Below are 15,916 nucleotides of genomic sequence, written 5' to 3'. Positions count from 1 at the left end.
CTTCTAGGCAGGGGATTTATTAAAATGTATAAAACCAAATCTTATATGAAGTGGAGATCATTTGATTCCAGCCTCACAGAGGCCTTAAAATCAAATCAGATAAATTAAATAGTTATAGTTATAGTGTCAACAAATCAAATATATATAACACTATTACTCTATATTTTAGCTGTAAAGATGCCAATTTTCATGTTATAATAAACATTTCAAATGCAACAATTTAAGCAAACCAATACTGTTTTCATGGTAAATTTTTATAAGACATATTTTATAAGACATATTCTTCACCATCGCTTACAGGCAAATGTTCAGAAATAGGATTATTCCGATATAAGCCGTTATTAAGAATAACATTTAATAACATGAGGTATTTTCTTACTGGCTACACTATGGGCCAAATCAAGCTATCAAAAACAGCACTGTTTTCCTCAACAAATGTTCATTAAATAATAATAATAATGTGTAAAGCAAAGATAGTAGGTAGTATCACAGTGAGGAATACTGTCCACTGACATTTTTCAAATATCAATAACTCGTACTGTCAATAAATGCAGACTGGAATACACGTAACATTCATATAGATATCAATATATTTACAATATGTACAGCCAGACAAACAGAAGAAGGCTAATAATAGAAGCACAATACAGAGGCTTTGGCAAAAAAATAAAGAGTGCATACATTTTGCTAAACATGACACATAAAGTAAACATGATTATACACGGAGAGTACAAAAACAAGCAAGATTTTAAAAAATCCAGTGCAATGTCAGGTTTTTGTTGGTTTCTGTCCGTGAATGAGTAGCAGCCTGTCGCCTTCGTGTCCTCCTCTTTCGGTGAGTTTGTGGAAATAAAATGTCCTGAGCAGGGCGGGAAACTCGCTCTGTCTACTGCTGCTGTTCCGGCTACATTTATATGAATTTTCCTGAAAAATAACTTGATTTTTATTGAAGTTCAGCTCTTATACAAATATGTTAATGGTAAATGGCATGATTACACTTTAAGGCCTGGTCACACCTGAAAGTAGGCCTGGTTGATATATCCAATTATATGTATTATAAAAAATGTTTTGTTTTTTTAAACGGAAAAGCTGATATTATGACGTCCTTTGCTGTCACTTAAACAAAAGCACCAACAGTTCTCTGTCAGATGTCACCATTTCCTTGGAGACACCTTATCAACAAGCTGGAGTAACAGTGGCAGCAGTAGGTGAAGACATCAAAAAAAAATCCTCATGATGTCAGACATCTTAATTTTTCACTTGCCTTTGTGCACAGTCTTCATATTAAAACAAATAAATAAAATGCTGTGTCTCCACAGAAACTTTAGCATCACTCAGCCGTTAACCATGGTGTGCTGTCGTGCTGTTGCATTCAGGAACATTCAGGTGTTCTGGAAGCTTTTGTGGATTATGCAATTACTATAGGCGGGCCTTTCTTTTTTGTTACGCAGCTGTTCCTAATATTCTTCACAAATTTTACAATATGTAAAAAGAGAAAAGCCTTACTAGTGATGTTTTCTTAATCAAATATGGTAAGAAACATTTGACATTAATTTCTTTTCCCTTTTTAATTTCACCAACAAGTTTCATAAAGATTCAAATCTGTCCCAAGATATGATAGCTGTAAAGGCTATTTTTGTGCTAGTAATAACTGTAAACCCTGATAATCTTGTTAATTTTCTGTCTGTCTTTCAAATGATTTTGGTTAAGCTGAGTTTTGTGCAGTTTCCTCTGTACTGGGCTCTTTAACAGTTAGCATGCTTGTCAGCTTTATTCTCTGGCAGAGATCTGAAAGGTGCAAATATGTGGATCAAAGCTCATCAAACTTTGCCACAGCATTTTACTGGTTAAATGCAGGTGTGAGAAATCAGATTTCTTTGTAAAGACGCTGGTGAACACACTGTCATATAAATGTAGCCGGGCCCAGTAACTGTCTTTGCTGTGTCTAGTAGCGTGTGAATGTGACTGGTAGAGTAGAAAAGATCATCCTGGTGTGGCTGGTGGAGCTGATTAAAACAACCAGTCCCGGTTTAATATTTAGATGGGTGGTTGTCTGGTTGCCCCCCCTGGGGTCCTGAGTGGGCCCCGTTGGCTCCTGATGAGCCTGTTAGTTAGCGGTGGGGACCAGTACGCCAACAGGAAGTGTGGGGCTTCTGTTTTGGCCCTTGGACAGGGCAACTTTGTTGAGGTCCGGGGTTTCTGCGGTCCACGAGGATGCCCTCTTGGTGGTCATGTGCCTCCGGGCATGTTTGGTCAAGTGGTCACTGCGCATAAAGCGCCGGTCGCACACACTGCACACAAACTTCTTTTCACCAGTGTGTGTTCGGCGGTGGCGGGAAAGTTCATCAGAGCGGGCAAACTTTTTGTCGCAGCCTTCCCAGTGACAGCTGAACGGTTTTTCACCTGCAGATGAAGAAAAAATGGATTATTAACACACCAGATGATTGTTCATGATCACAGTCATAAACCTCTAGTCAAAACGAGTTATAGGAAAACTGGATGATTGTGCAGCAGAGCTAAATGACCCAGATTATTTCGAATCAACAGTGATCTTGGATGGCAGAGAGATGAAAAAAGAAAAAAAGGACTCTGGAGGGGTTATTTCTTCTGCCTCTTACCTGTGTGAGTGCGCAGGTGAGCTTTCAGGTGTGAACTCTTAAAATATGTCTTCTTGCAGCCAGGGAAGTTGCAGACATAATTTCGTCTACGGGAGAAATCCGCCTGCGAGGAGCCACTGGCTGCTCCTGATGGCATGTAAACAGGGGCTGGGGCCAGGGGCAGGAGCTTGGTGTTGCCCAGGGTCATGACAGTCTGCGGGCCCTGTGGGGGCTGGGAAACAGGTGGCTGGGGGACCACAAACATCACTGCCCCCTGTGTCACGGTGGAGCCCACCAGAAGAGGCTGGGCAAAGCTGGAAGGAGACTGGGGCAGGATGGGCTTCTGTCCACCCTGAGTCTGCACTTGAACCGGAGCCTGGACGAAGGCGGAGATCATGCCTGTCCGACCACTCACTGGAAACACCTGGCAGAGCACTGGAGAGGAGGAAACTGGAGAGGTAGTGCAAGGCGAGGAAGACTGTGGGGAGGAGTGAGGAAGAGATGCCGAGAAGGGAGGAGAGGGCGGGCTTTCTAGAGATGGAGGAGGTCCGTCCTTCTCCTCTGGAAGTGTTTCTGTAGGAGGAATGGAGGTTTCTGTCAGCTGGGATGTGGAAGGAGGAGGTGGTGGGAGGCTGAGTCTGTCAGCGGTGTGACGGATGACGCTGGTGACCATGGCTCTGCCCACTACTGCCACACAGGGTGACTCAGTCTGAGGTGGAAGTGCTGAAGTCTCTGAGGCGAGGGGGGAGGATGGCGAAGGATGGGGGACACCAGTGTGGGAGTCACTGACAAGGGTGGTGGTCAGTGTAATCCCTGGACAACGGGGTAAGACTGGTCTGGATGGGGGACTCAGAGTAGAGGTGGTGGTGAGGACAGTTGTGGTGGAGGCTTCGGCAAAGCTCGGACTGTGAGGTGGAGTCATACACTTAAAAACAGAGAAGACTATTAGAATTAGATGTTTTTATTTTACTATCAAGGATTTAGCTGATATAGTTTATGTATTAGTAATAATATTTTGTTACACTACAACATTAAAACACATTTATTGTATTAAAATTTTAAAACACTATAAGTTTTTAAAATGTATATGCAAATTGCTGATATTCTTAGCTTTTGATTTCTTAGCATTTGTTTATCAGAATCTTTATCCTAAAATAAATACATCAGGAAAAAATCTAAAATAGCTAAGATAGAAAACGAGCCATCTTAGAGCAAATGAATGTTTTAACATCTTTGTACCAGTGAAGACAGAGCAATCAGGTCCTTGGGAGTGTCCCCTCCCTCGGCATGGAGTTGGATGGAGTCACAGGAATCCGAGGTGGGGGTCAGTGGGCGGGGTTTGTGCAAACTTTGACCCCAGAAGCTCATGCTGACAAGTGCCTCTGCAGCCTCCAGGTCGTGATACTCGATGCAAGGCTTCAACTCCATGGTCGCTACCTCTTGGCCGTCCATACGTCCGACCTGAGGCAGATCAAAAGGTCAAAAGGTCAGCATGAGTCTAAAACAGTAAAAGAAGAAAATCTTTTAGTCAAGAGCTGCATCTTTTAGGCAAAGTAAATACTGTGTCAGCCATATTACCAGGATTTATTACCAGGATTTAAATGAATTTTCTGCTACTCTCTATAATGTGGCAGTAAATTGTATATCTTTTGATTTAAGAAAATTATTAGAAAAAAACAATCTCTTAGTCACTAAGAGACAGAAAATTAACTTGCTACCTGAATTTTAGACCTTTCCTCTGCATTAATTGTTCTGGGCCTGGTGGCTCAGTGGTGGAGCATTGGGTTGGGATACAGAAGGCCGCAGGTCGATCCCACCCCACCAGTTGCGGGGCCTCACCTGGTGGGGTGGGATGGAAGGGTTGCGGCTGGAAGCACATGCCAATTCACACATTCTGTGTTGCGACCCCTGAAGGTACAAGCCGAAAGCTGCATTAAATGTTCCAATGTGATGTTTCATAAATGTGTTCTACAAAGATGCCTTGTAAGCCTGTCCTGACATAAAAATGCGCTGCTCTATGATTGTTGGTTATTTTGTCTCCAGAAAATATGTTTGATTTTAGTGCACTTCTTGCGAGGTCACAATGTGTTTGCATTTACATTTGGTCATTTAGCAGACGCCTAAAATCCGTTGAGTCTGTTGGAAAGGCAGAGTCTCTTTACCACAGTTTAAAGGCTGTGTGTCAGATGGGTGGCTTCAGGTTAAATAAATGGATCTGTAACAATGAAATGGTGTTAGCAGCTTTCCAGAGGAGGAGAAGGCGATAGAAATAGAAATATTTGGATCAAAATGCACCTCCAAATAAAAGGGTATTGGGTGTGCAATGGTGCATTCAGTCAGATCAATTCAAGTTCAGAGTTGTTATCTTAAACAAGCCCCCCACCAGATGAGGGATCCTATCCATGCTGAGCTCGGTGTATGATCCATTGGGGATACTTTCACCTGCAAATTATGAAGGAGCTTTGCAGGATGAGATTGGGATCGGATGAGACTGTGCCTGACCATCTTGCCCAAAGGGGTTTTCACTGGGTACAAAGTCTAGAGCAGTTAAGTGACTTTTTAATTGACACATATTTTTATTTTGTAGAAGCTAGCAAGCAGGGCTATGGGACAGTAACATACTTAGTCCAGTAAAACAGCAGTAATCAAGTTCAAAGTGCTCTTGTGTTGGGACAGGCAGGAGCTTCCCCCCCTAAAGCCCATGACCATCCCTCACTTGAATTTCACTGCAGCAAACTTAGCATTCTGTCCACACTGACTGCCAAAATAGTTGCAGCCACCAATGGAGGACTCTGTGTATTGGACTGATAGTACAGCAGTATTAAATTACATTGGCAATAACCCATTATTTCACACATTTGTAGCTAATAGGGTTTCAGTGATTCAGCAGACCTCAACAGTCCCACAGTGGCACTACGTAAATTCTCAACTTAATCCTGCAGACTGTGCATCAAGGGGTGTAAATATGAACAATGTTCGGCAAAACAAAATGTGGAATTTTGGACCTGACTTCCTCAAAGCCAGTCGGGAAATGCCACCTGCAAGAGCTTGAAACAGCTGATCCTGAGGTGAAAAGAAATGTCACAGTAAATGTTCTTGCAGCATAAGAAAGCCCGGACACATCATGGACATGCCTTAAGATTGAAGGATACACTTCTAACTTTGTTCAAAAAGAGCTACTGGAAAGTATTTCTCAAAAAGGACAAATATAAACAATGTGTTTAGCTTCAAAAAAGAATGCTAAACTACAAAACAACTCATTAAGAAAAACTGTGGAAATCAAGGAAGCAGAGGCGGTAATAATTCCTTACTGCCAGCTGAAGAATTTCAGGAAATCTCTGCTCTGCTAAAGGAAGAACCAGTGAAATGGAGCAGCCACATCCATAGACTTGTTCCACTGCTTTGGGATGGGGTTATCCATGTGGGTGGTGGGCTCAGCCGGGCTGCCATGCCTGAGGAGTCCAGAAGCCCTGCCATTCTAGCTAAGGAACATCAAGTATCACAGCTCATACTGCAGAAAATCCACGAAAAAGTAGGTCATGGTGGTTGCGACAATGTTTTTTCTCCTTTAATTGAAAGGTACTGGATTGTAAACGCGAACTCAACAATCAGAAAGATTCTAAGTGAAAATCTGTCGTGGAATAGATGGAGCAACTGGGTGGCAACAAATGGCAGATCTCCCACATAACAGAGTCTTACCTGATGAACAGAACAAGTGTTGATCGCTTTGGTCCTTTTAGTTTAAACAAGGAAGAACAACTGCAAAAAGATGTGGTGTCATATTTACATGTCTGGCTACCGAAGCTGTCCAGATAGAGGTTGTAGCCACATTTAACAAGGACTCGTTTCTTAATGCTCTTCGACGCGTCATTGCAAGAAAAGGTCAGGTTTTGAAAATACGTTCAGACAATGGAACAAACTTTGTTGGGGCTGAGCGAGCTCAAAGAGCCTGTAGAAAAATGCATCAACAAGATCCACGGCTTATAGCTTGTCCCTTTTAGGGGTCGCCACAGCGGAATGTGTTCCGCACATTTGATTTGGCATGAGTTTTTCCACCAGATGCCCTTCCTGCCACAACCTTCCCATTTTATCTGGGCTTGGGACCGGCAGCAAGATGGCCCTTGGTGGCTGGGTGGGGCCAAATCTGGTGGGGTGGGATTTCCTGTTGATGGACTGACTCGCTGCTCTAGAAGAATGGAACATGTCCAAAATAGAAATGAAGCTGATCCAGCGTGGCATCAAATGGGTGTTTATTCCTCAGTCTGGCTCTCACCATGGAGGGGTATGAGAGCATTTAATTTTTTCTCAGTGCTACACTGAAAGATCAATGTTTGGATGAAGAAGTCCTGCAGACATTACTCTGGGAGGTGAAAGCCATTATAACTACACCTTCCAATGATCCAAATGACTTGGAGGCATTGACGCAAAATCAGCTTCTTCTTTTGAAAAACCAACCATCTATGCCTTCAGGAATTTTCCAGGTAGGTGATCTCTATGCCTGCCGAAAAGTTGGACTAAGAAATATCTGCCTGAGCTATAAAGGCGGCAAAAATGGACACGTGCAAACCACAATTCCTGGGGACATTGTGTTGATTGTTGATGAGTCAGCACCTTGAGGCTCATGGGTGATAGGCAAAATCATCCACACAATAAAGAATAAACATAGTCTAGTCTGCCAGGTTCTTATCAAGACGAAGACTAACGAGCTTGATAGACCCATAACCAAGGTCTATCTTCTCCAAGAATCAGAATGAGACAGTAGCCAAGACTGTAGTCCTACGGTGTGTCAAGTGCTGGTGACCTCTAACTCCCAGAAGAAGGAAGACCAGAAAGAGACTGGTCATACTGTTAAAAATAAAAATGATACAGCATCGTTTTTTGTTGTTAGTGTTGTTCTCCAATATTAAGTTTGTAATCGTTACTAATATTGGAGAACAATTAGGACCCAGGTATGTATGAGCCAACTTGAGTTTTCTCAGTGTTTGTGATACTTTTTTTCCTTCTAATGTCACTGTCTTCAAAGGTTAGTCAAATTAAGTGTAAGCATAAGCGTATTAATGACATCATCAATTACATCACATTACTGCCTTTCAAGTGTTTGCCTTTGAAGTTTTCCTAACCTGTTGTCAAGGAAACAATGTTTGGTTTGGCAGTTTTTGACTGAACGGAGGGGAGAACAACGACGTACTAGTGGTTGAGTGTGTAGCTGTGGAGTTTCATGGTTTGTCACCGTGTTCTATGGAATTAATTTGTGAAACGTGTTCTGTGGAATGTTTTGGTTATCGTCTCAACGTTTTTTGTGGAATTGCTTTGTTATCAGCTCAATTGTGGGACGTGGAATAAATGTTCAGTGTTTTATCGTACAATGATCTCTGGAGTGGATAATTGCTGGAGTTAGCGTGGCTCTACAGACCAGGGACAACAGTTACAATGAAAAAATAACAATTCTACATTTTTCTGCTTATTACTCTACACACCCGAACTTTGCTATTTAAATTATTTTAAAATGATTTTCCATCTACCAGGTTAGAACAATGTTCAAATAATTAGTTCTTTTGTGTTTAAAATATCTGAATAATAATGTAAAGAAGGTGGAAATCCAAATGGATTTGCTGAGTTTTTCCATGATTTGAACCAAGATTGTTCTTTTGTGCCCACAACATTTCACAGATACAGGTATCTTCTTCACTGTGCAACTTCAAATACGAGTTGGGATCCCATATGTTTTTTTGCAAACAATTCCGATGGGCTCCCAGGTTATAATAATAATGTCTGCTTTACAACATACTTTAAATTCTTTGGTGTGTCCCCCTCCCCCAGCAAAGTTTGATTCACTGCAAATGGCAACCTGGTAGCTCAATAAGTAGAGCAGCAGAATGGGATGCAGAAGTTGAATCCCAGCCTACCCACCAGGTGTGTCCCTGAGCGAAACACTCAGCACTAGTCTCCCTGGGCAACGCCCCATGGTACCCCACTGCTCCCCCCAGTGGGAAGGGTTAGCAGCAGACGACGGATTTCATTATAACATGTCTGTGTAATATGTATATGTGGTCAATGAGAATAAACGGTTCTTTAAATAAAACTGCTGGTGACATCTGCCTGCCATTTTATTTGAATATTAAAAAGATCCAGAATGGAGTCTGCAAGTTGGTTTCCATACACTTGCATATCAGTCACATATCTTAATGTTGTTGCCAATGTTTCAAGTCATATGCTATTGCAAAATAAACTTTATTGACTGTGTACCACTAAAAGCACACTTTTACCTGCTGCCAGCAGGTGGAGCAGTAGCACACTTGCCCCAAATGACCAACCACCTCTCGGAGTGAGTTGTGAATGAGTGATTTCAGACACAACCTATGTTCTTCATCTTCCTTTGGGAGCAAAAGGTGCACACCACCCGTGTAATTACCAATGACGTCATTCATTTTTCTCACTTCCTCCCAACTCCCGAGCCGCAAAACATACGAAAATTATATTAAATTTTACTGACACAAAAAAAGTGTGGCTGGTGGTTAAAATTACATGAAAAAAATGACAGGGGACAAAGGGATCTGAGTGCTTGGCTAAGTTGTCTGGCATCTGATGAATGCTGAGCAGCACGTACAGGAAGGGTGGAGGGACAGAGCGAGCGAGGGCAAGAGACATAGATATACAAAGAAAGAGAGAGAGAGATGGGCCCCACTGCAGCGGGTACACCCATCTTCTCGCTCAGGCTGAGGGAACCTCCCCTGTACCCAGAATAGATGACGGGAGGTGGCATGCCAGATGTTACACACCCCCTTACAAAAAAAAAATTAAACAAGCCCCGCCTCCTTCTCCTCCCACATTAACATGCACCCCGTCACCCCGAGAGAGAGAAAGAGAGAGAGAGAGAGAGGGAGGGAGAGGGGGGGGGGGGGGGGAGCTCCCAACAGGAAGTGTAGTTGAAGCAAACAAAGTCGATCTGTTGCAGAAACATGCACAGCATATCGCTCCGGTGCTGCAAATTCCCACACCCAGTATCACACAAACTCATCACACAGCAACACATAATGAGATTACAGCAACAACAAACGATGCAGAAACACATCTATTCGCACTCTGTACCAGCCAGAACTAATGCAGTTGTGTGATTCTAATTGTTGTTGCAGAACTGTCACATAGCACCTGATTACTGAACAGCCAAACAAACACACGAATCATCACCAGAAATGATTTGTTAACTTCTCTTTTGGCCTCTGGTTGGTGGTTTCTGTTTTTCTATCTCTGTGATATTTGAACTGGCTGCTGAAGGTTTGGTGTGGTCTTGTCCTGTTGTTTCCTGTGCTCTCTCTTTGTTGTGCTCAGCTGCAGTTTTCAGCCGCAGCTCCCTGGACAAACTGAACCTAAATCTGATTAATCGAGCAGTCGATAAACATTTTGTCATTTTTTATAATATCATTTGAATTCTGACCAACTGACATTTACTGAGCTAGTACCTTAAGAGCTGTTTGGTAATGTAAGATATCCTTTTCAAAGTAAAATGCCTGAAAATCACTGTTTATTGCTGCTCAGATGTGCTGTTTTACTATGGTTATCTACATGTAGTATAGGACTTAACACAACATTTAATATGACTGCATCAGCTTTTATTATTATTCTATAAATGAAAACCATGATAGTCTGCCCATTAATAACAAAGGAGGCAGATCATATACATCTTAATACAAATCATCATGAACTTGATTTTCATATGACTATAAATACAAGTTCTCATTAAATTAAATGCTACACTATAATATGATTCATAACTTTAGGTTTTTACATCTTTGTGACGTTTGATCATAATACATTAGTGAAGTGCTGCAGTAGAGCTGCAACAATAAGCCTGATAATCACTGAGTCAAATGACATAAAATTCCTAACAACTAGTTTGACGGTTTAATAACAGTTTGTGAGGATTTCAAAAATTTAAATGTTCCAAGATTCCAAATGTGATATTTTGCCACTTTTCTCTGTTCATCATAGCAAAGCTATTATTTTATGACCGTATGCTGATATGTGACAGCACTTTCCACTCATTATGACGTTTTATGAACCCAGCGATTAATCATGAGAACAGTGGTGAGATTAATAAATAATAAGATAATCGCTAATTGCTGCTGATTAGCTGCAGTGTGATACTCGTAAATAAAAAGCTCACACACCTCGCAGCCTCCTCACAGCAACAACAAAGCCCATCAACCACAATCTGATTCTAGTCACAAACAATAAATCAACCCAGTCCAACCAGCAGCAAACTGAGCGATCGCCCCCGCTGGGTCCAAACTATCTCCGGTAGTGATTAAACTTTATGGTGGAGCGATGCTCTGCAGTGAAGCCACAGTAACAGTTAGGACGGCAGGAAGCGTCCACACACTGGAGCCATCGGGTTCACTCTGACCTCAAATAAACCAGCCGGCAGCGCCAAAACAAGGCGAAAACTGAGAGCGGCAGCGCCGCAAAGCGAAGATACAGCTCGGTCCCGAGCTCCAGGTTCTGACCAGCAAGTGTTGTTATGACTATGGAAGTATCAGCGCACTTCTAATAAGTTTTAAGGTTTATCTGACGAACAGCTGTTAACCAGCCGGTTTTACAGGACGGGAAGCGGACTCACCTGACGGCAGTGCTCGGCCGCGAAGCTGAGCATGAGGAAGAGTTGGGAGACGTGCGGCCAATAATTCAAAATAAAGGCAGAGACAGTAGCAGGAGTGCGAGCAGTCAATAATAAGCGCTGAGCCTCTGCCAGCAGACTGGCTTCAGCTGAGTGGAGCCAAAAAAAAAAAAAAAAAAAAAAAAAAAAAAAAAGGAGGAAATAAAAAAACAGAAACAAAATACAGAGCAGACTGGCGGGTGGTAACACGCAGCCAATCACGGGCAAAGGTGTAGCGGCCTCTGGCCAATCCGAAGCGAGGTGGTGCGTGATCAATACGTGACTGTGACGCGATTGGTTATAGGCGGGGTGCGTGGCTGTCGGGGGGCGTGTCCGGGGAGTCAGCGGTGTCAGAGTAAACCCGGTGAACCCGGCAGTGCGCTCAAACTGGGGGAAAGGTTGGGAAAGAGACAGGCGCGAGGCGGGACCGCGATACCCGCGAGGACGCGCGCGGGAGGGACATACTGAGCAACTGCTGCAGATTCAATGTGCAGAAATAAACATTATTTAAAAAAAGATTAAAAATAGATTGAATAAATTTAAATTGTGTGTTTATGGCTGAACTTGAACGACAACTTAAATATAATGGGCAAATAAAAACGTCTTATTTTTTAACGTATACTGTTTATGTAATGATTGTAACACATTTGCACTTTTCATCAGCTTAAATTGTTTTTTTTTTCAAAAACCTTGTAAAATCGAAAAAAATACAAAATATACGCTGTTAAGGAAACAATGTGTTCATGTTATCAACATGTTTTTATCACGTTTTTTCCCATTGTCCCAAATGTCCCATTGTGTAGTTGTGCAAGAGTAATTTTTTTTTCATCTCTAACAACAACATGTGACATGGTTGTAATGACCAATTTAAGTGAACATCACAACATTTTATCCATGAATTAACACATTGATGTAATTTTAATTGAATTAGCTCTTAAGAAAGATGACTATTAGCCAGTTATTTAAGTTAGTGATTTATCAGTTATTATTTTGAGAATCTGTAGATTGACAGTGAATATGGTCAATTTGAATATCTCTATATATATTTCTACTGTCACAGTCTGCAGAGGCCATATGAGACTCATGTAAAATGTCGATGTAAACACAAGTGTGTGGGGGAGGAGATTGGGGGGGGGGGGGGGGGGGGGTGTTACACTTACTGCAGATTGTAAACAACATGCATGTCCCACACTGCAGCTCGACTACAATCCAAGAATGTGACAACATGTATGAAAACTGGAAATGATTCCTGTCTGCTGGTTTGCTTTAAAGCAAACTTGGCATTTTCGTTCATCTGGCAACAATTTCCTGCAGGAACAATAAGAAACAAAGGTGCAACTCTGTTGGGAAAAACACTGATAAGAAGAAAACACAAAAAAGAAACTAAATGAATCATCCGGCTGCTGCAAGTGGAAACTAGTAGCAGTACAGCAAATGGGGAACGTTCACAGGCTTTGATTTTATTTCCTGGACTGCAGTCCTGGGAATTTTCTCCCTTCACGTGCATGCATCACCTCAGACATGTGCACGTTAAACACTGGTAAAGAAAGGAGGCAAAGATGCAAATAGAGACAGACTCAACAAAGAGGAAAAACCAAAGCTCAGGTTCTGCAGCTCTGGAGGCCTTAACATATTTTCTTATTGTTTTCTTCCTGTAACATTTTCCTCTCTGCTCTCTTGCAAATCCAGCTCCCTCCTCACCCCCTCCTCACAGGGCCAATGAACCCGGGGACTCCTATGCGATGAGGTTGTAAACAGCCTCTCAATAAAGAATCCCAGGGAGGGGCTAGAAGGCAGCCAGAGCACCCAAACTCCTCTTCCTCCCCCCTCCAACACTTGATTCGTGTGCATGCCGGCCCAGCACCGGCTCCTTTGTTGTGGCTGCACATTAACCCTTTAAGCTGCTGCAGGAAGCTGGAGGTGGAGCTGTGCTGCCACCATCACCATCATCATGACATGACCAAACACTGGGGAAGAGAAGGGGAAGGTGGAGGTGATGGTTGGCTGTGGCTATACGTCATCTTGTCTGAGATAGAAACAGACAAAGAGTTCATTTCATTATCATGCTGATGCTTCCTCTGTCAGCGGTTGAGCGACAGCAGAGCCCTCCTCACATCACCTGCTCGCCTGAAAGCACCTTTTGGCAGTGGTGGCAGCTCCTACACAAAACCATATTATCGGGTCCATGATTCAAAGGGAATTGGCTCATGCTGCTGCAAAGAGAAGTGAGATCAGAACTGTAAAGTCAGCACAGACATGGACTCAGAAAGAGGGAAAAACTGGGACAAAAGCAAGATCTGGCAGCAGGCAGGGTGACGTGAGTTCATTTTCATTTTCAAGTTCAGCGAGGTTGTGAAGTGAAAAAAAGGAAAAAGAAAAACACACTGGCAGGCGGTCCTTCCATAAAAAAGGGTTTCCAGGCAGAAAACACTCGCTGACTTGTGCAGGAGGAAACCACATGCAGGCAGGGACCATGGAGCTCAGCCAGCTGTTTGCAGGATGAAGTCAGAGAGAAGAACCTGCAGCAAACTCTGCACTAACCTGTGAAGGAGGAGAGTGCACTGTATTGTGTGTAAAATCTCCCTGATACGTGGAATTCGTGTGGATATCTCCTTTCTGTAAAGTTACACATGCTCACCTCACCTTTGGTTATTCTTTCCCCACTTCCTGTTGCTGTTGTTAAGTCCGAGTGCGGAGTGAAATGTGCATTTGTAGCAAGTGACCCACAAAACATGTGTGACGGGTAAAATCTGTATTTAAATTAGATCGCAGATACAGGGATCATGTAAACATTGAGTTTATGCAGGTGACACAAAGGTGACAAAGGTCAGACAACCATTTTTTAAGTAGTGCAATGTTATTGCGTCTAATTTTCGTTCCATATCGGAAAACGCAGCTGATTGCCGATAGATGATTGTACAAAATTAGTCATCTTTGCCAGAGTGCTGCTTATAAATAACCTACAACCTGGATACGTTGTAAAGTCAGGGACTATATCTCTTTAAAGTTACAGTTTGCAACACCTTTTAAAATGCCTCCAGTGACACAGACTCACCGAACCCCTGGACCGAGCAGAGAAGATTGATTCAGAGTTGCACACTGCAGCTTTAACTAACCTTATGGTAATGTGTTGAGATTCAGTATATGCAGGTAACAGGTCGCCTACTGAACTGAACTTGATAATGGAACTTGTTTGTGTTTCTTTAAACAAGTTTCAGTCATGCACAGATTATGAGTCAGAGAGCTAGTGACAGGAAAAGGACTGAAAATGCACAGAAATCACTAGAATAGAGGCTGTCGTGTCCTGTGCAGTCACTTTGTGTCTTTTTGAGTTATGCTGTTTCTCTTCAGGATGGTTTTACATGTCTATGGTGGTCAGGAGCCTTCATAATTGGTGATGTTCCTTTATTTGTTATGTTAGTTTTGTGTTCTGGTGGCTTTTGGTGGGGATGTTTTGGAAAGTGGACACATTCAGGGAAATAATGCTATTTCCAAACAGTGGGGTGATTTTTGGAAAGGGAGGACACCTATTGAACGTCTGTCCATCCTGGAAGAGGAATCCCACTCTGTTGCTCTTCCATTGTTTTCCAATTAAAGGTTTCTGGGGGAGTTTTCCTTATGTGAGTTGAAGGTCTAACTACAGAGAGTGTTGCTGCTGCACAGATTCTAAAGCCCCTTGGAGCAATTTTGCCATTTGGGAGAATTTAAATAAAATTTGATTTGATTTGAGGGTCATTTTTGAAAGTTTTTAATAGATGTAGCAATTTGTAAAAGGATGTATTTTTGCAAAGTAAAACCATTTGATACCGAGGACTCTTCAAATTTGGTGACTGACTTAGCGCTGGAGATGTTTTATGAAAGCAAAAGCAGTAGGACAATTTGGAAACGTGGACACACTACATCTGAGCCTACTGTGTTTTGAAATGTCGGCATACAGACTAGTGAGGACACGATGAGAAAGGACAGTTAAGACATTCTGAGCTGTCCTTCATTTAGGTTAAGGTGTGTGTGAAAGTTTGTTCAGCTGCTCGTCACCTGTCTGTGTGTTTAAGAGCTTCAGTTAAACCACTGCACAATGTAAATATGTGTGGACGGCAGAAATAAATCCTGCTCTGGTGTGTTTCTGGTTGTGGGATTTATGGCAGCAACGCTGTAGATTTCTGCAGGGTCAAAGGTCGTCTTTCCTTCAAGACTTCCAAGAATCATCCTTCTAGGAACTGCAACCGTGAACACACATGCACATTTATCACACTTACTGTTACAAGTTTTTCAATGATCCCTAAAAGCATCATACAGCTGTTTAACCAGTGTAGTGAGTTTAACACATGGTTAGATCAGTGTCACACATCAGTGAACTGCTAACTGAGCCTGAAGCACCATCGCTGGTGTTGTGGTTACATGTAGGTAAATACACATGATGAAAAAGTCAAAAGCAGCTGGCATCATATCTGTTAGAATAAACCAGGAGTTTAGTTTATTTATATTAGTCCTCAAATTAAACTTTCATGTCCCAGAGTTTAACGCACATATTTTGCCCCAATATTTATTGGCCAAGAATTGAATAACTTAGGTTTAGTTTTCAAGTTTAGTATTAGTTTGGCTCCAAATACTTGAGTTTAGTTATTTTAATAGTTAGTTTAATTTAGCTTCAGTGTTTAATCTGTTG

General features: G+C 42.2%; 1 protein-coding gene across 3 annotated transcripts; it reads right to left on the bottom strand.

The window, feature by feature from the left end:
- Window positions 1-235: 235 nt before the first annotated feature.
- klf11a (Kruppel like factor 11a) lies at window positions 236-11,372 on the bottom strand. 3 transcript variants are annotated; one of them, XM_067482247.1, is made up of 4 exons: window positions 11,215-11,372; window positions 3,837-4,058; window positions 2,619-3,522; window positions 236-2,403 (listed from the first exon to the last, which is right to left on the bottom strand). In XM_067482247.1, exons 1-4 carry the CDS (start codon window positions 11,245-11,247, stop codon window positions 2,108-2,110), a joined length of 1,455 nt encoding a protein of 484 aa, XP_067338348.1. In that variant the 5' UTR covers window positions 11,248-11,372; the 3' UTR covers window positions 236-2,107. The 3 variants fall into 3 exon arrangements, with proteins under 3 accessions (XP_067338348.1, XP_067338349.1, XP_067338350.1); XM_067482248.1 differs by having other exon boundaries at window positions 3,837-4,095; window positions 11,215-11,348; XM_067482249.1 differs by lacking the exon at window positions 11,215-11,372 and having other exon boundaries at window positions 2,619-3,539; window positions 3,837-3,963.
- Window positions 11,373-15,916: the final 4,544 nt, after the last annotated feature.

This window comes from Channa argus, chromosome 17 (genome assembly GCF_033026475.1).
Source record: "Channa argus isolate prfri chromosome 17, Channa argus male v1.0, whole genome shotgun sequence".
Classification (NCBI taxonomy): Eukaryota; Metazoa; Chordata; class Actinopteri; order Anabantiformes; family Channidae; genus Channa; species Channa argus.
Note: the sequence above shows the minus strand (reverse complement) of the source record. Positions and strands in the feature narration are given on the sequence as shown.